The sequence below is a fragment of the Martes martes genome, assembly GCF_963455335.1.
Source record: "Martes martes genome assembly, chromosome: 4".
Taxonomy (NCBI): Eukaryota; Metazoa; Chordata; class Mammalia; order Carnivora; family Mustelidae; genus Martes; species Martes martes.
In genome coordinates this window covers 93,538,716-93,563,471 of record NC_137891.1, presented here as the reverse complement: position 1 = coordinate 93,563,471, position 24,756 = coordinate 93,538,716, and the positions used below count along the sequence as shown (strand labels likewise).

The 24,756-nt window shown below is 40.1% G+C and overlaps 1 protein-coding gene across 1 annotated transcript in view; it reads left to right on the top strand.

The window, feature by feature from the left end:
• Nucleotides 1–4,774, top strand: part of SLC22A15 (solute carrier family 22 member 15) — a 79,685-nt gene extending 74,911 nt beyond the window's left edge. The window contains exons 11-12 of the mRNA XM_080801792.1: nucleotides 2,392–2,580; nucleotides 2,906–4,774. Coding sequence (XP_080657918.1) covers nucleotides 2,392–2,580; nucleotides 2,906–2,995 — 279 coding nt within the window. The 3' untranslated portion in view covers nucleotides 2,996–4,774. The remainder of the gene's footprint in view (nucleotides 1–2,391; nucleotides 2,581–2,905) is intronic.
• Nucleotides 4,775–24,756: the final 19,982 nt, after the last annotated feature.

Below are 24,756 nucleotides of genomic sequence, written 5' to 3'. Positions count from 1 at the left end.
TGGCCCTCCCAGCCAGTACTCAACAAAGGGTGACTGGATGTGCTTTGTAGACAGCTGTTCTCCCCACCTCCTAGCGATGCCGACATGCCAGGTCCAAGGACCCAGGGGGTTCCTGCAGGACCAGCCAAGAGAGTCCTTGGCTTCACGCAGCATGGAAATCAAGTGAGCCAGCTGGAGGTGAAACAGTTCATTGAAGATCCAGAGAGACCAGATACAAACGGAGTGACTGGGAGGCTCAGAAAGGAAAGGAGGGAGTCTCATCTTTGTCCAGGGGACTGGGAGTGGTCTGGTTTACGTATCCTCTCAGGCGTCCAGGCATCCAGGAACCGGTTAGAGCAAAGACAAGGGCACCGGTGTTATTCCTTGGAGCCAAGGTGTCTTGGCATGGAGATGTCTAGAATGTCTCCAGTGGTCTGGAATGTGTATACAATAGCTTCACCTGGTCATTCTCCCTTGGTCCTTCCTGGGATGTTATCTGCTCTAGAGAAATCATTAAGTCTTGGCCCCTGCAAGAAGGACCTATGTGATTTGCATTACCAGCCTGTGTAAAGTCAGGTGGGGGTGCAGGTCTGAGCAACCGGAGAAGGAGGAAAAGCGGCAAGGGGAAAACCAGCTTTTCCTCTCACAGCATCTCTTTGGTTTCCTGGTCTCCCTAGTACAGGAGGGTGTCTCTGAAATCCCACCGCGGCCTTTTCTTTCTCTTTCTTTCTTCCTTTCAATCTTTCTGGTCTTTCTGTCTTTCTGTCTTTGACTTGCAGTACACTTCCTTTCCATGAGTATCTCTTTCCATGTCTCCTGCTTAATTTTACATGGTCAGACCCTTCCTCTAATATATATTTGTTCCATTCTGTAAAGTGTGTAGGACATTAGGGGTTTATCTCTAAAGATCTCTGGACTCTGGATGGCTCTCTTAGAACATTAGACTACCTAGCCCTGGGTCTCTGTTCCTGCTCCTTTGAGAAGAGGTGAAAGCATTGTGTCCCCCATGACTCAGCAGCACACCCACAGTGTTGGACCTGTGTGTGCATGTGGGGATCCAGAAGTAAGATTCTGCCCGGCCACTTCCGTCCCCTGCCCTGCCTTGTCCATCATCTCTTTACTTTTGAAAAATCGGGCAGAGGATATCCTAACTAGGAGTGGTCCTATCCACACGATTTGGAAGCCCAAATAAGATGATAAAGCTAAACAACTCCTAACAAGAACTCAAGAATGTTCATGAGCTCAGAAAGGTCCCAGAGCAGCATGCCAGTGGCTGGAGAGCAGCACACCGTTTTCTGTGCTATTATCTTTGAACCTGTTTGTGTTTCAAGAAACTCTGTTCATTTTCCTGAGAATGTCTGTTGGATCTCTGAAGCAAAGCTGTATCTCCCTGTTCAGTTGGGGTAGTTTCCAAACCACACAGACATGCCAGGGTTCTTTAGGTTTTTCTTTTTCTTTCCAGGGCGTTCATACCTTTAACCTTTGTCCTCCCAGGTATGTTGCTGAAGTGGGAGAGCAGGGGTTCTTGTCTCATGGAGTTGAAGAATGAATCTTGTGGACAAAGGAGAGAGGAAAGGGATAGATTTTTTATTAACCAGGGGTACAAGAAAAAAAAAAAGCTCTCAGGAGGGAGAGGGGCCCCAACAGGGTTGCTGCCCCTGAGGACTTTTAGGGTAGGTCTTTTATTGAAAACTAACCAGGGAACTTAAATCTTTTTAATTTCTCTACTGATAGCACCTTTGTGTAAGGACCAGTGATAACATCTTTAACATCTTACTTTTTTTTTTAGGGTCTAGTTATTCTCTGATAGATCCCAGGTGACTGTCATAAAAAAGACCCCCTCCGGGGACACCTAGGGCAGGGCAGTCTGGTGTTTTCCCTTATCTCTGGTTTCCTCACACCTCCACATTTTGGGGATTGCTGTGAACCTGATCACAGAGCCCCCTCCCTATCTCTCCCTACGAGCCCCTCCTGTCCCTTACTCAGTGCTAAGTAAATCAGCGAGCTCGGTGGGTGGGGGGATGGTTTGACTGATACGAGTGTGGAGAGCTTTAAAGTTTCTGGTGAGCAAGTCTTTGGGGTACCTCCCAAGCAAAGCGTATGTGGAGATCCCTGTGTTCTAAGGGAGTTGCCTACAGTGAAAGCAGTACCCACCCCCCACTTCCACTCTGACCCGCATACCTCTGAGGCCTTTCTGTGTACTCACCCCCACTTCTCCGTGCCTGAGCAACCACTCCATGATTTTCCAGGGTGACTCTCCATGGGGGAAGAAGTGGCTTCTAGTGTATTCTAGTGGGAAGGCATGACTTGGATAGTAAGCATGGCCATGCCTCGGGCACAGACTGCTGATGTCACGTGCTGGGAACCGGATACCGAGTTTTCATGTTTTTGTTCTACTCCCTGCCCCCACAGAGATATGTGCAGTGGTCTTTACCCTTCATTATCTTTGGAGCCACCGGCCTGACTTCGGGCCTCCTGAGTTTATTATTGCCGGAAACCCTTAACAGCCCATTGCTAGAGACATTTTCTGACCTTCAGGTGTATTCATATCGGAGACTGGGGGAGGAAGCGTTGTCCTTACAGACCTTGGATCCCCCACAGGTATGGTGTGGTTTTCTTAGTCATTCACAAGTACCACTTGGGAGGATGACAGTTTGGGGGGCAGGGGGAGAGAATGTTCTGGTTACATTTAATAGAACCAAGCAAAGCTGTTGGAAAACAAAGGTGTGGGATTAATAGCAGCTGGTTTTTTAGAGAAATGAAGATGGCCGGTGAGTCATTCACTTTTGTAGAACACTTTAGGGTGAAATCTTAGGGGAGAAGATGTCATAAAGATTCATTTGTCGGTTGAGTGCTAGTTAATAATTTTCATTTTAGAAATGTCATGGTGTCATGTGACCATTCTGGTTCTCCTTTCCCATTTCAGTCTGAGGACAAGGACGACACTGTAGGCAGTGAGAGTGAGGAAGAGGAAGAGTTCTTCGATGCGGACGAAGAAACCCAGATGATTAAGTGAAGTGGCCCGGGGTCCCGCGTCACAAGCAGATAATCTCCTCGCCTCTGGCGAAGGCAGGCTTTCCCGGGAAGCGTCGAGAGTCGTGAAAGTACAGGCTTGAACACACACGGAAGGTCCTCAGCACGGCTCGTTTTTTTCAGGCGCGAAGGAAGATGGAGAAGAGATTTCATGAGTGACAACATCACTGTACGGAGCGAGTAGTCGTTCATTAGTCGGCAGTTCAGGTTCATTTCTGAACCATGACTTCTGGCCAGATAGCTCCACTCCTCATGCCAGAGTGGAAAGCTAATTTGTTTCTGGAAGTCTGACCGTGTTGCTTATCCTTGATCATGCCTAAAGGCAGACATGTAAAATTCCTTCTGCCCTCTTAGTGGGGTAAGTTAAATCATCCTTAAGATTTCATCCTAATACCATATTTGACATCTACCCCTTATCATTTGTGCCTCACCAGGAATCTCTCAAGGCCGACAGGTGTTCACATTCCAGTTTCATGCCAGAGGAAAAGCACTGAGAGGGCATGTGTGTGGCCCAAGGCCTCCAGCTTTCCCCTAACTGATGAGAGGTGGGTCCACCCCTTGCTTCCCGGGCTCAGGGTTGGCTTGAGTTCCCTGTGTCTTGAGCCCCACAGACAATCCCTTGAAAAAGCCAACTGTCCCGAAGCGATTTTTCTCAGAGCCAGAGGTGTGGCTGCAGCTCCCGGTCCACTCCCTTTGACAGGCAGCTTGTGTCACTTCCTCAGTTCTGACTTGGGCGCATCTCCAGAAACCGGTCCATCTCAGATTCCAGTACCAGCGATCACTTCAGAACTGTGCTCACTAAGGGATGAAGCTTCATGAAGGTGGAGGGCAGCCGCAGAGTGACAGACATGTCAAGCACTTGAAAAGGGGCAGTTTTTATAAGGAAGAAAAGAAAATGATCTGTCACGGGTTTTCATTCTGTTTTCCGCGTTGTGCAATGAGGCACTTAGGCGACCTTTAAGAACTTGAACACTTCTAATCCCAGGCCAGTCCCTGCCTCTGTAGTCAGAGTGGAAAGCAAGTAATTTCATAGGAAGTGTGGTTTTTTTCATGAAGTACTGCCAACTTTCAAATAAGTCTGTCACACATAGTTTTCTAAAATCATATGCTGAAAGTACCTGTTTCCCTCGAAACTTGAATGTTATCTCAAGTAGGAGTGTTAACTTGGAGTCAACAAGTTTGTGCAATATGGCTTTAGCCACTTTCCCAACCAGGAACATTACTGTGTCTTTAGAATTTCCCATTTTACTAACTCTCGGAGAAAGAAGTTGCATTGGAGGTAAAGAGAAGATGTCATGGGGCCTGCTTCTGGAAATTTCAGAGGCATCACTCCCAGCTGGCTCTGACACTTCCCCGTCTGCTTCTCCATTAACCTCTTGGTTTACACTCTATCAGTCTGTACCTTTGTATTGGTTAAAGTATTTTTATGTCCTTTATGCCTTCGATGATATTTTGAGCTCTTCATACATAGGGGCCATCTCTCCTGCTGTTTGTTTCTCTCTGCTGTGTCCAGAAGAATATGGGCCTAGACACAGTAAGGACCTAATAAATATTGCTCTTTCTAACCATCAAGAAAACTGTGGATGTGAATGACACTTGCAGTATCATTTTTATAAATCCCAGGCAAATGTGACCCCCACCCCCAAACTGTGGAATCCTGCTTGTCTATCTCTGGCAGATGGAGACCCTGCCCACCACCAGGAGAGGAAGAGAGGAGGAAATCACAAGGACACTTAGAAGATCTTCTTAGTGGCTGGGCGTTAAAAATAAAACAATGAACTAACATATGTGTGTTCTTTGGTCAATTAGAGCGTTCTTTGCATTATGAGGATAATATGTCCCATTAGAGAAAATTGGGAAACTGGAAGTTAAAAAAAAAAACAAACCATAGGCCCAACACCCAGAAGCAACCAGTGTTACGGCATTGTTCTAACTGAAGACCAGTTGGGAAACCATCTCTCTGCTAGCACGGGGATTCCCTCTGCTTCTGGCCAAGTAAGCGAGGATTCCATTAGTTCTATCCCTGGGTCTCCTGCTTTCCCAGCTGTGGGCTGGAAAAAGGGAGGGGGGATACACATGTCGCTTAAAAAGGCCAGGCAGGCTATCAGCTGCTTGAGTCATTTGTCACTAGTAAGGTCACTGGTTCTTTCTAGATGGTCTTTTGGTGAAGTTTGATAATCATAATTATTAAACTTTTCATTCTACCACCTTTTATAAAAAGAGATCTTTTTTTCCTTTTGATATTAACTATTGAAGAACAGTGATTGTAGAGAATGTGTACCTGTGTATATTTGCCCTGATTAAATGATTGGAAAGCTTTCAATTTACAGGGAACATGATTTGTGCAGATGATTTGTAAAAAGCATCTTTTTAAATTTTTCTTATTGTATTCCAAATTAAATTTCTTTTCTTCTCAAAAGCAGCAAGAAAAATGTAAGACGCATAGGAAACCCCCAGTTTCTAGGGTCAAAAGTCTTAGAACAGCTTATTCAGAATCTTGGTACTGATATGTTAAAAGAAACAGGGTTGTAGCTTCTTGATCTGGGGGGTTAAAACCAGTGCCCATTGAAAATACAGTATTTGTCATTTGGCTGCTTTTAAGCAGTATAGACATTCTTTAGTATTTAAAAACGAGCAAGTAAAATACAACAAATAAGAAGCAAATGAAAGGGGCGCCTGGGTGGCTCAGTGGTTTAAGCCTTTGCCTTCGGCTCAGGTCATGATCTCAGGGTCCTGGGATCAAGCCCCGCGTCTGGCTCTCTGCTCAGCAGGGAGCCTCCTTCCCCCTCTCTCTGCCTGCTTCTCTGCCTACTTGTGATCTCTCTCTCTCTGTGAAATAAATAAATAAAATCTTTTTTAAAAAAAAGGAAGCAAATGAAAGTTTCTGAGGCACTGTTTAAGAGAATATAATCTGGGCAGGTATTTTTGTGGAGGTCAAATTGATAAAGAAACCATTAGTATCTTTAGTATTTAATATCTAGGTTTATATTCTTAACAAAAACATTGAAATAATTGTCACTAACATACCAGAATTATTTTTTTAAAAAGATTCTATGTATTTACTTGAGAGAGAGAGCATACACTTGAGTTGGCGGTGGGCAGGGCAAGGGAGAAGGAGGGACAGAGGGAGAAGGAGATGCAGACTTCCATGCTGAGCATGGACTCCAACTTGGGGCTCAATCCCCTGAGATCATGACCTGAGCCAAAGGCAGATGCTTAACCAACTGAGCCACCAGGTGCCCGAATACCAGAATTAAAATACAGCTTTCCAAAGGACTTATTCTTTCATTACAAATTCTTACTAGATCATCGGTTCTAAAATTAGAAAAGTATCTATAAAAGTCTCTTGCAAAGGCTTCCAGGTGTGATTTAGTGTCCATCAGTCTGGTACAGCTGGAATTTGGAAGGTGGGAGTGACATGGAGGCCATGCTTGTGATGTATCGGGTTTTCCAGCTGGGGTCCAAGGTCGCAGAGGCATTCGGTTTTGCCGAGGCCATTTCAGCAGCAACATTGATAGGGGCAGCATCGATTAAATCTTAACAAGATTTTAGGTAGAACATAGATGAACAATATAGAATCTAGATAGAGCAAGATTTTAATGTAGAACCTGGCAAAATAATTCTAGTATTCATATGGAAAAGTAAAGATCCAAATCAAGACAATCCTGGAAATTAAGGGCAAGCAGGGGGACTTGACTTTCCAGATATCAAAACTTGTAAAGAATCTATAGTATTGGTGTGGCAGTAGACAAGTAGAACAAATTGAACATAATAGAGATCCCAGAACAAGACCAAGCATGTAAAAGATTGGGCGTTTTTCAAAGATGGCATTGCAAATCAGTGGGAAAAGGATGAACTATTCAAATGCTGTTGTGAGAACTACTGGGTTTCCATATCAAAGAAAATAAAATTAGGTCTTGTCTTTTCACCATAACAAAAATAAATTCCAAGTGAATTAAAGATCTAAATGGGAACAAGCAAAACTTTGAAACAATAAGAAAGTGATATAGGAGAGGGGTGGCTCAGTCAGTTGGGCATCCAACTCTTGGTTTCAGCTGGAGTTCTGATCTCCAGGTCTGGGAATCGAACCCCATGTTGGGCCCTGAGCTCAGCATGGAGTCTGCTTGAGATTCTTTCCTCCTCTTCCCTCCCCTTCTGCTTCTCTCCCCACTCACGGGTGCACATGCACACACACACACACACACACTCTCTCTCTCTCTCTCTAAAAGAAAGAAATAAAAATCTTTAAAGAAAGGAAGTGATACAGAAGAATGTTCTTTTTTTTTTTAAATATTTTATTTATTTATTTGACAGAGAGAGATCACAAGTAGGCAGAGAGGCAGGCAGAGAGAGAGGGGGAAGCGGGCTCCCTGCTGAGCAGAGAGCCCGATGTGGGGCTTGATCCCAAGACCCTGAGATCATGACCTGATCCGAAGGCAGAGGCTTACCCTACTGAGCCACCTAGGCGCCCCCAGAAGAATGTTCTTCTGACTGACTTCGTCAAATAGATGGATTTCTCAGACAAAAGTGAAAATCACAAATCATTTTAAAAAACTGACATGTTTGATTATATCTGAATTTGAAAGTTCCTTCTGTATGACTAAACATACCACAAAGTTGGAAGAAAAGCAGTAAGTTAGAAAAAAACATTTGCAACTTCTGTAAGAGATAAGGATTAATATTCAGAATATATCAAGAGTAAGTGCAGTAAATTACCAACATCAAGAATAAAAGCATAGGGCACCTGGGTGGCTCAGTTGTTAAAGCATCTGCCTTGGGCTCAGCCAGAGTCCTGGGATCGGGTCTCACATCGGGTTCCCTGTTTGGCAGGGAGCCTGCTTCTCCCTCTCCCACTCTCCCTGCTTGTTTTCCCTCTCTCACTGTCTCTCTGTCAAATAAAGAAATTAAATCTTAAAAAAAAAAAAAGAATAAAAGCATAGACATCACTAAGATCCTAGAGGTGATAAAACATTATTATGAATGACTTTATTCCAGTAAATTTTATAATTTAGGTGAAATGGAGAAATATTTTGAAAGACACAAACTATGAAGCTCACCCAAGGAGAAATATATAATCTGAAGAGCCTTTATCTTTGAAAGAAATTGACATCATAGTTACAAAGCTTTTCACAGAGAAAGCTCCAGGCCCAGGTGGCTTTACTTGTGAATTCCAGCTAGTTATTCAAGGGAGTAATATCAATTCTACACAGTGTTTCAGAAAACAGAGGAGAGGGAACAGCTCCCACCTCATAGAAAGATCTAAAAAATTTACAAAAACACTACTACAACTAAAAAGTTGTACAAGGTGGTTGTCTGGGTGGCTCAGTTGGTTAAGTGTCTGACTCTTGATTTTGGCTCAGGTCGTGATTTCAGGGCTGTGAGATCAAGCCCCATGTCTGGCTCTGCACTTAGGAGGGAGTCTACTGGAAATTCTCTCCCTCTGCCCCTTCCCCCCTCCCACTCCCTCACTTTCTCTCTCTAAAATCTAAAAAAAATTCTATAGGTGTAGAGAGTTTAGCAAGGTGACAGGATGTAGTCCATATATAAAAATCAATTGTATTTCTATGGCCTGGCAATAAATAATTGGAAATTAAAATGAAATTTTAAATTTAAAATTTAAAATGAAAATATACCTCATTTCAGTGGATTACAAGCAAAAGAGTTTTATAATTAGATTGCCTGGGTGCAAATTAGAACCCTGTCATTTATTAGATGTTTGATCTTTAATAACTTTTAAGATTTTTCTTAAAAAAATACAAATCAGAAAAGTAATAGGAAGTTCACAAAAATATTGTTAGGCAATTCACAGATGAAAAGATACTCCACTTCATCAGCAGGTCAGAGAAATGTAAATTGAAACAACATTAAGATATTTAAAATCCATTAGATTGAGGGGTAAGTTATAAAATCGAATTTTAAAGATATGAAGAAAAAGGAATTTGCTTACATCCTCATAGAAGCTAAATTTATTCATCAACTGGATTGTTAATAGTGAGGTTGAAAATGTGCATATTCTATGATACAGAAACTGTGCTTCTGGATATTTATCACAGAATAGTTTTTAGATATTTTGTCTCTAACCCATTATAAGGAAAATGTTTTACACTATGACACACATAGTACCCACATCTGCATACATATCCATATATATAAAAAACAAAGTTTCGCCAGATAATCCTTACCCTTTGTACATACATTACTTTGTATTTTCTATCTTATTTTACTTTAAAATGAAAAGAATACTGGTAAAGACCCAGAAAAGTGATTTCACAATTCATAGGCAGGTCAAAATGTGGAGCTGGTAAAAGTGAAACTTGATAAGCTTATTATTGGCCTTAATACTTGCCTAGTGCATGTGTGCAAGAAGATGTGTATAAAAATGTCCATTGTAGTAGTAGTAAAACAATGAAATTAAATACCTTAGTAGGGAAATGTATAGTACAATTTTATACTCAGAGAACATAATGAAACAGGAGTTCTATGTATTGAGGTGGGCAGATCTCCACTTTCTTGAGCAAAATAGTGTGGGCAGGTTTTTGCTAGATCAAAGTCATTTCGTCGTTAAATTCTTCAGTGAGTGACTGGAGGACTTGCTAATTATAGAGATTTCAGTGTTTTTTATGCCATATTTACAGTCAAGACTATTGATACTCTGTGGCAAAAAGAAAATAAAGAAATTTCATTGTTACTCTCATTTATTCCTTCTCTCTATAGGGTGAAATTTCTTTTGAAAAAGAACTTTGCATCTGTGGAGACATTTAAACAACTTCTCAGCTGAGACCCCAGAGCTCTGTGGTATAAAGCTGAGAAGAGATTACTTATTTATTGAAACTGTCAAAGGCAGATGTAGCCAAATCAGTATTAAAATAACTTCAGTCTAGACCCTACAGAACATTTGATTTTGAAGAGAATAGATTCTGATGGAATTGCTTTGCTTCAAAATATAACTTCAAGAAATTGAATGAAATGATTGTGTAAGATGGGCCAAAAATACACACTCAGCTCAGAGGAGAGTTTAGTAAATGAATGATTTACCAAGATGTGGACAGAGCTTCCAGAAACCAGGGAAGAGGAGCCTGTATGCACAAGAAAGCCCTTTGATAACAGTGGACACAGGTCAGCCTTCTGGGGCTCAGCACAGGGGAAGAGTGTATCCCGAGACTCAGACTGGAGTTAGTCAGCCCCAGGAGGCACTGGAGAGTTGGTGAAATACCCATCACGTCAGATCATTAGCGTTTTAAAATCATGGAAGCTTTAAGCAGATCCACTGGCTTCCTAGAGCCCCCTTAATGATTATAGATGCATTTCATATTACAGGATGTTTGCTTTCCTGTTTGCCATCGTAGGCAGTATGCATCCATCTAATTGTGTTGCACAATCGAGTTACCTGTTTATGGATATAAATGTTCGTGGATTCATTTATGTAAAAGGAGAGGCTGGAATGTGTCTTTCTGTCTACACCTGGAGTGTGATCTGCCTCTCTTCCCTCCCTTCCCCACGCTAATTCTTTCAGTGGGCACTGAAGAAGTACCGGTAATATCAAGGTGGGCATCTCACCATGTTGCTGATCCTTTTTGAGGCAATAAAGATTGATTGTCATCAGCAAGTAATTTAAAGCCTCCTGTCTTCCCCCCCCACACACACTAATCTCAATAATAACAAATAGAAAAACAGTAATCGGAAATGAACTGTTACGTCTCCAATATGCCTGCCTCTAACACAGCCTAGATTGGAAAGCAGAATTCTCAAGTTTATCAGGAAGGAGATTGACAGAGAGCAGCAGATCACTTTTGAGTAATCTTCCCATATTATTTATTGTAATTAATCTTTCCATTAGAGTTTCCTCTGAATGGACACTATAATGAAGGGAGAGGAGGAGAACAAAGAGTATTTTGCTTTTACGGGAGGAATGGCAACAGAAAAGACCGGTGGTAAGGAAATGCCAGTCACACTCACTTTTCCGTAAAGACTCCCAAGGTCCTTTTTTGTTGACATAAGTAATAGGGTATCGTATTAGTTTCCTGTTGCTCTAACAAGTTACCACAAACTTAGTGGTTTTAGACAACACAAGTTTGTTCTATTATAGTTCTGGAGGTCAGACTCCAAAATGAGTCTTCAGGGGCTAAAGTGAAGATGTCGGCAGCGCTGGTTTCTTCTGAATTCTCCAGGGACAGCTCCATGCTTTGTCTCTTAGAGCTTGCAAAGCCCATGGCATGCTTGGTCTTGGCTCAGCACTCCAGTGTCTGCTTCTATGGCCACGTAGCCGCCTACTTCTGATCTTCTGCTTCTGTCTTAAATAAGGTCCACCTAGATAATCCAGGCTCATCTCTCTACGTCTAGATCCTTACCTTAATCACATCTGTAGAGTCTCTTTGGCCATAAAGGATAACGTTCACAGGTTCTGGGGGTTAGAATGTGGGTGTCTGGGGGCAATTACGTAGCTTATCGCAGGTGTTTTAAGTATACATTGTCAAGGGCTCCCAAGTAGACAGACGGGTCCTACTGGCTCATTAGTGTATAATTTTAAGTTTTATGGAATAACCTCATCATCGTTAAAGAAGCCAGACCCAGACCCTGGGTAAGAACTTCAAATGTATATTTATTGTTCATCTTATTGACCCTGTTGGCTAAGGCAGGAGTCTTTAAATTACAGTTTGAAAGAATGAACTGCTAACAAAAGAATTTAAATCTACTAGAATTCGTTTCTGAGTTTTATTTGCTGCTGTATCTTAGTTTCCAGCAGTCTCTTATCAAAATCAATTCTATTATTACTTCTACCTTTGTTATGTGCTCTTAGGCATCCTATGCTTTTCCATTATAGTACTTATCGTGTAATTTAATAAATGGTGATGTCTTCCCTCAGCCGCTCATAGGCCATAAGCTCCATGAAAACTAGGTACATGGCTTTCTTCAGTTTTAACTAAAGCTGGCTCATTACACCAGATCCCCTGTGTCCGAGGCATTGAAATATTTTTGAAGGAATGCATAAATATCTCGCCACTCCTCCACATCAGCTCTGTTGCTACACTGCATTCAAAAGCAAACAAGGTCTGTATCTTATTCATCTCAGAACTAGCACTGTATTTGTGACACAGTAGGAACTTAACATTTTAAGTGAATGCCCAGGCACAAAACAGTCAAGATTAGCCTAACTGGTCTGTCAAGTGAGGTACTCCAAATGGATAGTTCTTCCCCAGAATTCACTTGAGAAGGGGGTCAATGGATTGCTTAACTGTGAAAGCTACTTGTAGATAACCAGAAAGACCTTCATTCCACTTTAATCTTCTTGCTACCTAATCTCACCATTTTGTATAAAATTAGAATTAGGAATAGAACACATTCCAGAGGGAAATGATCCCCTTTAACAAGAGATGTCTGTTTTGAAAATGGAAGTAAGCAAAGAAGAGTTGACTGTTAAATAATCTTGTCCACAAAATAACAAATGTTGGAGAGGCTGTGGAGAAAAAGGTACCGTCGTGCACTGTTGGGAATGCAAATGGGTGCAGCCACGGTGGAAAACTGTATTGAGATTCCTCAAAAAATTAAAAATAGAAATAGAAAATAGAAAAAATAGAAATAGAAATACCAATAGAAATATTGGTCCAATAATTCCACTGCTGAGAATTTACCTAAAGAAAATGAAAACTCTAACTCAAAAAGATATGTGCACCCCTATTTTTATTGGAACATTACTTTTTTAAAGATTCATGTATTTAATTTAGAGAGAGGGAGCGGCAGAGGGAGAGAGAGAATTCTGAAGCAGACTCCCCACTAAGCGAAGAGCCAGACACAGGGCTCAATCCCAGGACACTGAAATCATGACCTGAGCGGAGTCGGCTGTTTAACTGACTGAACCACCCAGGCACCCGGAGCATTATTTACAATAGCCAAAATATGGGAAGATGTGGTATGTGTGTGTGTGTGTGTGTATACATACACACACATCCTATTTTTTTTGTGTGTATACATATTTACACACACACAAAATGAGATATTACTGAGCCATACAAAAAGAATGAAATCTTGTTTGCAACAACATGGATGGACCTAGAGGGTATTTGGATAAGTGAGATAAGTCAGAGAAACAAATACTATATGATTTTACTTATATGTGACATCTAGGAAATGAGCAAAATCCAAAAACAGATCCTATAACGCAGAGAGCAAATCGATGGTTGACAGAGGGGAAGGAGTAGAGGGTTGGGTAAAATGGGGGAAGGAGAGCGGGAGGTACAGGTTTCTAGTTATGGAGTGAAGAAGTCATGGGGATGTAAAGTACAGCATAGAGAATATAGTCAGTGGTGTTGTAAAAATAATAAAAAACTAATAATCTTATCCATGTATTTATAGACTTATTACCAAATACCATTCATCCTGTTACAGAATAAATGAAGTTTTTTTTAAAGATTTTATTTATTTATTTGAGAGAGAGAGAACATGAGAGCATACAAGTGGTGGAGAGGGAGAAGCAGGTTGTCCATCGAGCAGGGAGCCTGATGTGGGACTCGATCCCAGGACCCTGGGATCATGATCAGAGCTGAAGGCAGATCTTAACTGACTGAGCCACCCAGGTGCCCCAGAACAAGAGTTTGGTGATTTATTTTTTTTTTTTAATGGAGACATTTCCCTGCCCCCACAGAGAGTATTATCTTAATTCCTAAATTAAGGAATTTTTGGTATAACCATCAATGTTGTAACATCCAGGTCTCCTAAAATAGTTCATCTAATGGAAACATGTAAAAGGTTTAGAAAATGTCTCAGTTCGATTCCTGTCAGTTTGATTCCTGGCATCAGTACATTCAGGGGAAAAAAAAAATCATTAGGGGTTGGATCAATGTCTAGATTTTTCTGTTTGCTAGGTAACTGAAAGACTGGCTCTTGTATGTTGACTAATATGTAGGTCACCTTTGATTTATTAAAGGAATGCTTTGTCAGAGGGATGAAGACATACCTGAAAACAACTGGGAATAAAGCCTTAGGGGAAGTTGGACAATAAATAGTTGTCTTTATTTCTCCAGTCTGCCACATCCCAGAAGGAGCTATTCATTAATTTGTAAATAGCCTCCCAAACATCTTCACGCAGAGACAAATTTCCCACAGTGAAAGAATTTATAATCTTCCCAATCCAGTCCATGTGGAGAGGGATGAGGCTGGGAGTGGGCTGATGAGAAGAGGGACGGGCCTAGGGAATTTGGGGGAAAGTTTTTTTCAAGGAGTAAAGTTTATGTTGGTTTGGTCTTGTGGAACAAGGTACTTGAGTTAAGTACAAGAATAGAATCAAGTTTAGTTGAAAAGGTGTCATAAAATGGCATCCAGTAAGAAACGGGGTGGCCACCCAAGCTTTGTGTGTCTCAGTTTCTTTTCAAGCACTTCATACCACCCCAGATAGCTTCAAGTTTATCCTGGGAAGATGTGCACAAAACATCAAAAGATTTCCTTAACTAGTTTCTAGTATTCTAGGGATTATTTCAGGAAGGGAAAAAAAAATCACACTTACTGATTCATCAGATATTTTGAGTATCTACTAGGTACTATATTCGAATCTAGGTTCTAAGTTAAAAGAAATAACACATATTGAGCATTGTTCTAAAAATTTATATTCCTGGGGCACCTGGGTGGCTCAGTGGGTTAAAGCCTCTGCCTTCGGCTCAGGTCATGATCCCAGGGTCGTGGGATCGAGCCCCACATCAGGCTCTCTGCTCAGCAGGGAGCCTGCTTCCCCCTCTCTCTCTCTGCCTGCCTCTCTGCCTACTTGTGATCTCTGTCAAATAAATAAATAAAATCTTTTTAAAAAATTTATATTCCTTGGCAAATCTAATCCTCAGAAGAAAACTTTGGAATGTATGTTATTGATTCCATTTTATGGATGAGAAAACTGAGGCTCTGGTTAAGTAACTTTCCCAAGTCATGCAAATAATAATTGGCAAAGCCTGGATCATCTGACTTCATTTCTTCGGGGATTGCTATACTAGTCTGATTCTTGCAGGGTTCTTGATTTTAGCCAGGCCTTATGTTTCCATGGGCTGCTGGCTGATAATGTTGGCAGTGGGGATGGCAACCTTTGTGCATCAAATTCCGTCTGCCGTGTCACCGTATTAAATACATTCTATGGTGATGTCATACTTCTCAGAACAACACTCTTAAGGAGGTTTATAATCTCTCCTCGGTTGATGAAGATAATGGACTTGGAGTCATTCAGTAACTTTCTCAAGGACACAGCTGGTAGGTGACTGTGCTAGGTCTAGATCCCCCTTTGTCTCTTGCCAATGCCCATGCACTTAATTAACCCTTTGGGCCTGCCTCCTGTGAAAGAGTTAATTCAAGGGAAAGGGGGCACTTCTCTCTTTCAAAGACTTTGAGGACAAGCTTCAAGGCAAGACAGTTAAGCTGAGAACAGACATGGGTCTTGAAACCAAGACTCAGATGTGTGTGTGTGTGTGTGTGTGTGTGTGTGTGTGTGTGTGTGTGAATGTAGTTGACATACAATGTGACATTAGTTTCAGGCATAAAACTTTATGATTTGGCAAGTTTATACATTATGCTGGGTTCACCACAAATATAGCAATCATCTGTTCTATTATATTGTAATTATAATATCACTGACTGTATTCCTTAGACTCTGCTTTTTATTCCTGTGACTTACTCATTCCATAACTGGAGGCCTGTATTTCCCTCTTCCTCTCCCCCATTTGGCACAACCCTCTGGCAATCAGCAGTTTGTTCTGTGTACTTATAGTTCTGATTCTGCTTTTTGTTAGTTTACTTTTATTTACTTTTTATTTTTTATTTTTTTGAGAAAGAGAGAGGCAGAGAGAGCATGAGTAGAGCAGGACAGAGAGAGAGAGGGAGAGAGAGAACCCCAAGCAGGCATCATGCTCACCTCAGAGCTAGACAAGGGGCTCAGTCTCATGACTCCAAGATCATGACCTGAGCTGAAAATAAGAGTCGGATGTTTAACCAACTGAGCCCCCCAGGCACCCCATTTGTTATTTTTTTAGATTACATTTATGAGTGAATCATATGGTATTTGTCTTTCTAGTCTGATTTATCCCATGTAATATACCCTCTAGGTCCATCCATGTCTCAAATGGCATGACCTCATCTTTTTTATGGCTGTGTAATATTCCATCATATATATACAACACATTTTCTTAATCCATTTGTCTATTGGTGGACACTTAGGTTGCTTCCATGTCTTAGCTATTGTAAATAATGCTGCAGTGAACATAGAGATGCATATATCTTTGTGAATTAGTGTTTTGTTTTTCCCTGGGTAAATACCCAATAGTGAAGTCATTGGATCATATAGTGTTTCTATTTTTTTGTTTTTTGAGGAACCTCCTTACTGTTTTCCACAGTGGCTGCACAAATATGCATTTCCACCAACAGTGCATAAGTGTTCCCTTTTCTTCACATCCTTGCCAACACTTGTTGTTTCTTGTCTTCTTGATTTTAGACAAGGCTCAGATAGTTTGGGCTTCTTTTGTAGGCAGACCATTTTAAGAAAGATTCTAGTTATTGTATTTTAGAACCACTGAGATTTTTTTTTCTCCAGAATTAAATGAACGGAGGAATACATTTGTCAGTCAATAATATGGATTGAGAAAAAAATAATAATATGGATTGAGAAGCTTGTCAAGATTCAGATTCTTCATTAATGGACCAAATCCAGTTATGATCTCATAGAGAAGATGGAAAAGTTCTTCTTGTCTCTTGGGTTGCCCTTTGGCATTACTTTTGATACTCACTCTAGGGCTACTATTAACCTGCCATTCCACCAAGTTCATTCAGGAAAGATTTTACTGTGGCCTACTGTATGCCTATTATAGGCTTGGCATTATAAAAAATCAGTGAGGGGTCACCTGGGTGGCTCAGTTGTTTAAGCATCTGCCTTTGACTCAGGTCACGATCCCAGGGTCCTGGGATCGAGCCCCACATCGTGCTCCTTGCTCAGTGGGGAGCCTGCTTCTCCCTCTCCTGCCTACCTTCAGCTTGTGCTCTGTCAAATAAATAAAATCCTAAGGAAAAAAAAAATTTTTTTTAGGGAGGGATGCCAAACCAGTGAGCCTTCCCAGAGTCTTTGACCCACAATGGGATGTGGGAAGGGTTGAAGTACAGCAAAGGTGAAAAGGCCTGGGGGAGGGATTAAAATCTCTGGGATCCAAGTTTGGGGAACTGGCTAGTAACAGAAAGGGTTTCCTTTTCAAGGAGGAGTTTTTTGAGAAGTGAGATCTGAGGCTGAGATTTCTGCTAGTGATTTCAAGGGAAGTCTAATTCATATAGCTTCTAAGCTCTCAGTGTATGTCTTTAATTATGCCAATAATTAAAATTAATTAACGGGCTAAAACCTGTCATCTGGGGAGAAGCAGCTTGCTGCTAACAGCAAAGGGAAATGTAAACATTTTCTCTTACAATACTCTCTCCTCTTATCAGATTAGCCACAATTCAAACCCCATAGCAAACCAACTAGGCCTTCCCAACTGCCACCACTACCCCCCCCACAATTTGTCATTAAACATCTTTATTTGGTGTTTAATAAATTTTAGCTTTGGAATAGATCAAAATATTCCTCAAAGATATTTCAAGTACATTTTACAGTCTTCATAATACCACATGAATATGGTTTTAGAATCAGGTAGACTTACTCTCACTTTCTTCTTCTTTCCATGGAATGTTAATACCATCTTTATTATAAGTCTGTTGTGCTGATTACCACACAATATGTATGTTCAATTCCAACTGCCAAGTAGGAGGGCTTCAGTAAATGGTACCACTTAGGAACTGCCAAAGACAGTCCTTTAAAACAAGGACTTAGTACACACATTTTTAAAAAGTGATGAAAAAAAGAAGTAAACTCTCATGGTGCTATATTTTTTTCCAAAAATGTAGCTGATCTAGAATGTTTCAAGAAAACATTATCTTCATCTGATCCACTTTATTTGGCAACTAATCACATAGCTCAGGAGATAAGACTTTTGTAAAACTACCCCCCTCTCCTTTATTGTACTTGAAGATCTGCATTTCCCAATGAGGAATGCCTAGAAACTGTCTCCCTCCCCCCACTCCACTTTTCTGAGGAGTCTGGGGTCCAGAGGAGGTTGTACCCTCTGGCTGGGGTGGGGGGAGAAGGATTATAAAAAATCACTTATGCTAACCCTGCTCAACCCATCTCGTTTCTTTCCATGTTGGAACCTGCTTGGAGGGGTAAGTGTGAGAGAGGTCATTGGGAAGGGGGTGTGTGTGTGTGTGTGTGTGTGTGTGTGTGTGTTTGTCCTGTTTCATCTAGACCTCTACAAGGGAACTGCAGAGAGGAAGCCAGGGGTCCTGGTTTCACCAAGGTCTGGGCCACAAGGGAGAGAGAATGATCCTTGAGGATTCTTTGGGTGTCCTCAGGAAAAGAGTTTGCTCGGCCCTGGGTATGTTCTGCATTTAAATCATATAAACCTAAGGAAGCCTTAGATAATTGACCAGGAAAACAAATTCAGTTACATATTCTATGCACCACGCTTCGGATTAATGGACAGGTCTCCTTGTAAGGACCAGGCTTTACCACCAGACTCACTCTTACCCAGTTGTTCGCCTGGGTCCTAGCCTTTACCCTTTCACTTCATACACTCTCCCTGAGCTTTCTCAACATCATCTGCTCTGAATATTGAGTTTGATTATATGCATAGTGTATGATGGGCCAGCTGGGAAACCAGGGCTCCAAAATGGCGGATCTTCCCGCCAACCCTCTCCAAGATGGCGGACTTTCCCCGCCACCCTCACTGTGGCCTCCACGTTACCTACCGTCAGTAAACTGAAACTCTCCACCCAGGAACTTCCCAATTGGGAACTGCCTATCACGGACTTCCCCTGCCCCATACCCTCCGATCACCATATACCTTGCCTTATATGGACGCAAGCCTATGCCCTACCTCAACCCAACAAAAAGACCTCCCCAACTCCCTCCCAGCGCGACTTCCTCCACTCCCCCTTTCCCAGTCACGGAACCTCGCGGGAGAGCGCCCACCTTCTCCCGGTGCAACTTTCCTGGCTCCCCTTCTCCTGAGCCCTGAAACTTTACCAGAGAGTGCCTTTAATAAATCTTGCCTTGAGCCTGCCTTGCCTGGTGTTGTGTTTACCTCGCCTGCAAAACCTTACAGTGTATCTTTTTTCTGATTAGAAAAAGCAATATATTATTTTTTAAAAGTTCATATAATGAAAAAACAGCTAATATGAGAATAAAAATTAGATATAATCCCATCACCCACAGAAAATGATTCCTAACCTCCCATAGGGGTAGGGTTTCATGACCTGCTTCTTCCCATTTGTCAATACATTCCTAACATTTTTATGTTACTAAATGTTCTTTTTCTATGTAATATTTAAAGGTTGGATCGTCTTCCATCAGACTTGTTATTAACTTACAGCCAATGTCCAATTACTAGATCGTAGTTTATGTTCATTTTTCCTATTATAAATGAAACATAGAAAGAGTTAACATACCTCTGTTTCCTTCAGATAAATTTTAAGATGTAGACTCATTGGGTTAGTGGCCATGACTTTTAAATTTTAATGAAAGTTGCCTTATCAGTTTGATGTGGTTTTGAATATAAGTGAGGTTCAGTGGGGTGTGGTCCAGAGACAACAACCAAGAAAGAATTCTTGAGAAACCTTTGGAGCAAACCCGTGGTTTTATTAAAGTTCAGGGACAGGACCTGTGGGCAGAAAGAGCTGCTGCCCCAGGGTTGTAAGGTGTGGCTGATTATATAGTCTGAGAAGGTCAGGAGAAAGGGGAGGTTTCAAAAGAACTTTCCTACGCTAAAGAGGATCTACAAGATAATGGAGGCCTTGCCATTGTCAACTTTATGTTGCTGGGCACTTCCTGAAGGAACAGTCCCCTCTGCCCTGCTTCTATTATCTGTCAATGGGCTGCAAGTCATAAGGACATTTAACTGTATCTACATTTCCTCCTGGAAGCTAGGTTATTGATAGAAATGCTTTATTCTTGTAAATTGCTAACACATTTGTAAACTGAGGGAGACTCATGGCTTACAGAATTGTGATCTCTCCAAGTTAACTAATTTTTTCCCTTTCCTTAGCTTTTGGGCAGCCAGGAGTGCCTGAGGACTGTCACTTATGTCCTGTGGGGGGTGGGGATTGTAGGGTGTCAGCTTCTGCTTTGTTCTCAGCTCTGCTTCTGTTGCCTCATCAAGCTTATACTGCAGTTGTTAATATATAAGGGCAGACTCCTCACAGCCTCCAAAACACTATCATCTTTTTCTGATTTTTGCCAAATTACTAAATTGGTGGGGAGATGAAGGGTGTATCTCATTGTTAGAATTTAATTTGCATGTTTTTGGTAACTGGAGATGCAGTAGTTTTTATGTTTGTTAATCATTTCTTTTGTGGATTGACTATGTAGGTTCTCTGCTTGTTCTATACTGTGAAATTATGTTTTCTAATTTTGAAGTTTTGAATCTTCAGTTGAAATTTTCTACACCTTCAGCATGTATTCCTCACACACACAAGCTTAGATAAATGTTCATCTCCTTTTTTTTTTTTTCTGGTTCCTTCTATGATTTGTTTTTAATATTTAACTCCTTAATTTATTTGGAATTTATTTTGGTATATGGAGGAATGTAGGGACCTGGCTTTATTTTCCTCTGAAGAAATGAGCATGTTCCTTTCCATCATTTGCTCAGTTGTTAATCTTGTCCTTACTGATTAAAAATGCCACCTTGATCTCAGAGTCTGTAAGCATCCAGAGCTCAGGAGGGGACAAGGTTGTTTGGGTGGAAGAAGGGAAGTGGTTAGGAGGGAATGGTGTAGGGAAAGGCAGTAAGGAAGAAGATTTCAATCTTATGAGTAGCATTTTGTCAGATCAGCAGCAAAAATGACAAATGCTTTCGTTTGTAAAATCTGGATGTATGCCAAGGAGTATTTTCTGTTTTTCTGGGGCTCTGTAAAAAAATGTATGGGAACTATATATTCCCTGGAAGTTTAAAAGAATTACCAGTAAATTAAGCCCTGGACCTTCTTAACAATGTTATCGTCTCATCTATAGTGGTTTCCCTTGAAGTGTTACTTCTTTTGAGTCAATTTTTCTAATTAATTTTTTTCTAAAACATCATCCACTTTATTCATATTTTAAATTGATTTAGCATATGGTTTAGCAGAGTAATCTCTCCATATTTTGTGCCTTTGTCTGATTCTTATTTTGTATATTGTAATTATCTTTTTACTTGGTGAGATAAGCTCAAGTATCCTATAAGTGTCTTTGTTGTTTTAATTATTTAAAAAATATTTCCAAGTGGTTGGAATTGTTTTGTATATGATCACTATTTTTTTTTCATTGTTTTTCACTGGTCAAAAGATGTAGCCAGGATGATTTCTTTTCAGAATATTTAAGATTCTCTTCACCATGATTTTACACAATATTTAAAATTTTACACAATTTTACACAATTTTATTTTTAAGTCATCTCTTCACCCAATGTGGGGCTCAAACTCACAAACCCGAGATCAAGAGTTGCATGTTCTATGAACTGAGCCAGCCAGGTGCCCTTTACACAATTTTTATGAGCACTTAATAAGATTGTCCATGTTTCTATTTTATTTTTGCCTCGTTGATCTGCCAAAGACTGAAAGAAGCATGTTAAAACTTCTACCACCATTGTGTTTTTGCCAACTTTTTTTTTTGTACTTCTTAGTACTATATGCTTCATATGAATGTTCTTAATGTTAGTACTGGTACAAAAGATTCTTGTTTGACTATTACATCATCATAGTGTTTACTAAAAAGAGGAGAAAATTGAAATCATCGCGTTCTAAGTGGGAGTCTTTATGGGAGTTTAACCTGCTAACATTTATTGTCATAATTGATATTTTGAGCTTCTGCCATCTTATTTTTCTGGCTTGTATATTTCCTTACTGTGTTATGCATAGTCTATGTTTTACTATACAGATTATGTTTTTTATGTGATAAAATATATATAACATAAAATTCAGCATTTTATCCATTTTTAGGTGTATAGTTGTGTGACATTATGTACATTGGCATCGTTATACAACATCACCACCCATTCATCTCTAGAACTGTTTTATCTTCCCCAACTGAAACTCTATTCATTAAACACTAAATATCCATTCTTTCTCTCCCTAGCCTCTGGGAGCTACTGTTCTACTTTGTATGAATTTGCCTACTTTAGGTATCTCATATAGGTGGAATCATACAGTATTTGTGCTTTTGTGATTGACTTATTTCACACAACATGTACTCAAGATTCATCCCTGTCATAGCACAGTGTCAGAATTTTCTTCCTTTTCAGATTACATTCTGTTCCATTGTATTGTACACCCCATTTTATTTTATAAACACTTGGATTGCTTCTACTTTTTGGGAATTGTGAATCATGCTTCCATGAATATAAGTTTACAATATCTGTTTGAGTTTCTGCTTTGATTTCTTTGGAGTATTCAGAAGTGAATTTCTATCTCATGGTAATTATATGTGTAATTTTTTGAGGAATTGCTATACCATTTTTCACATTGGCTGCACTATTTTACATTTCTAGCAGCAATGCACGAAGTTCTAATTTCTCCACACAGTCACCAACATCACTGTTATTTTTGTTTCTTAAATTATAGCCATTCTAATGGATGTGCAGTGGTATCTCATTGTGGGTTTTGATTTGCCTTTGTAATGATTAGCAATGCCGAATATCTTTTTCATGTGCTTTTTTTGCTACTTGAAGATCTTTGGCTAAATAATTATTCAAGTCCTTTACCCATTTTTAAATTGAGTTGCTTTTTTGTTGAGTCCTAAGAGTTCTTCATATATTCTGTATATCAATCTCCTATCAGATTGATTTGCAAATATTTTCTCCCACTCTGTATGTTTTCTTTCACTCTTTTGATGATGTCCTTTCATGCACAAGGTTTGAGTTTTGATATAGTCTAATTTGTTTTTACTTTTTTCACCTATGCTTTTGGTGTCCTACCCAAGAAGTCACTACCAAATCCAATGTCATGAAGCTTTTCCCCTGTTTTCTGCTAAGAGCGTTATGGTTTCAGTGTTTACCCATTTAGGTCATTGATCCATGTTGAGTTAATTTTTCTACATGTATAAGGTAGAGATCCAACTTCATTCTTCTGTCTGTGAAATTCCATTGTCCTCATGAATTTGAGTAAATGTTTCAGGATGGCTTTGTAGTTGCATGCTTTCTAAATTCTTAGTTATCTGAGAATATTTTTGCTGTCTTCATGATGAATAAGAACATTTTCTTTCAAACTTTGTCAACTTGCTTGTAGTCTATCACTTATTGCTATAGAGAAGTCTGAGGCCATCTCATTTTTTGGTCTTTTTAAGGTTGTTTTTCTCCATCCTAGATACTGGTAGAATTCTTTGCTTATCATTTAAATTATAGAGATTTGCTTGGGCATGCCTAAATAATCTTGACTCTTCATTTGTGCTGTAGGGAACACAAGTCCTTTATTCCCTGGAGGAAAGTTGTTATGCCTTCAGGTTTTATTTTTTGATTGAGATATTCATGTACCATAAAAATCCACTCTTTTTTAAAATGTACAATTCAGTGTTTTGTTCGTTGGTTTGTTTGTTTGCCTTTTAAGATTTTATTTGTCAGAGAAAGAAAGAACATGTGCAAGCACAAGCAGGGAGAGTGGCAGGCAGAGGGAGAAGCAGACTTCCTGCCAAGCAGGGAGCCCAGAGCAGGGTTTCATCCCAGGACCCTGGATCATGACCTGAGCTGAAGGCAGATGCTTAACCAACTGAGCCACCCAGGCGTCACAAGTCAGTGGTTTTTTAAAAAAGCATATTCATAAAGGGTGTAAACATCATGACTATATGGGGTGAATATTTTCATCACCCCAAAAGAAACCTTGTACCCATTAGCAGTCACTCCCCATTCCCACCTGCCCCAGCCACTGCCAATTACTAATTTACTTTCTGTCTGTATGGATTTACTTAATTATAGATACTTCATTGTGACTTCTTTTGGGTCTGGCTTCTTTTGCTTAGTGTGTTTTCAAGGTTCATTCATATTGGAGCATGTATGTAACAGCATTTCATCCTTTTTTATTGCCAAATAATATTTCACTTTGCCATTGCCAATCAATATCCATTACAAACAATATACCACATTTTATTTATTCATTCATCACACAGTAGATAACTGGGTTGTTTGTACTTTTTGGCTATTATGAATAATGCTGCTATGAACACTTATGTACAGATTTTTGTGAGAATGTAAGTTTTCACTTATCTTGGGTATATATCTAGGAGTGGAGCTGCTGGGTCATATGATAACTCTAGATTTTTGAAGTACTGCCTGGGTAGCTCAGTCAGGAAAACATTCGACTCTTGATCTCAGGATTGTGAGTTCAAGCCCCATGTTGGGTATAGACATTACTAAAAAATAAACTTTAGGAATAAATAAATAAATAATTTTTTGAGGTACTGTAAAAGTGTTTTGCAGTATGGCTGTACCACGTCACACTTCCACTAGCAATATATGAGATTTCTATCTTCACATCCCCCCAATATTTGTTATTGTCTGTCTTTTTTATTATAGCCATCCTAGTGGATATGAAGGGGCATCTCATTGTGTTCTTGATTTGCATTTTCCTATTGACTAATAATATTGAGCATCTTTTCATGGGCTTATTTGTCTTCTTTATTGAGATGTATATTCATATCCTTTGCCCCTTTCTAAATTGAGTTAATTGTCTTTTACTGTTGAAT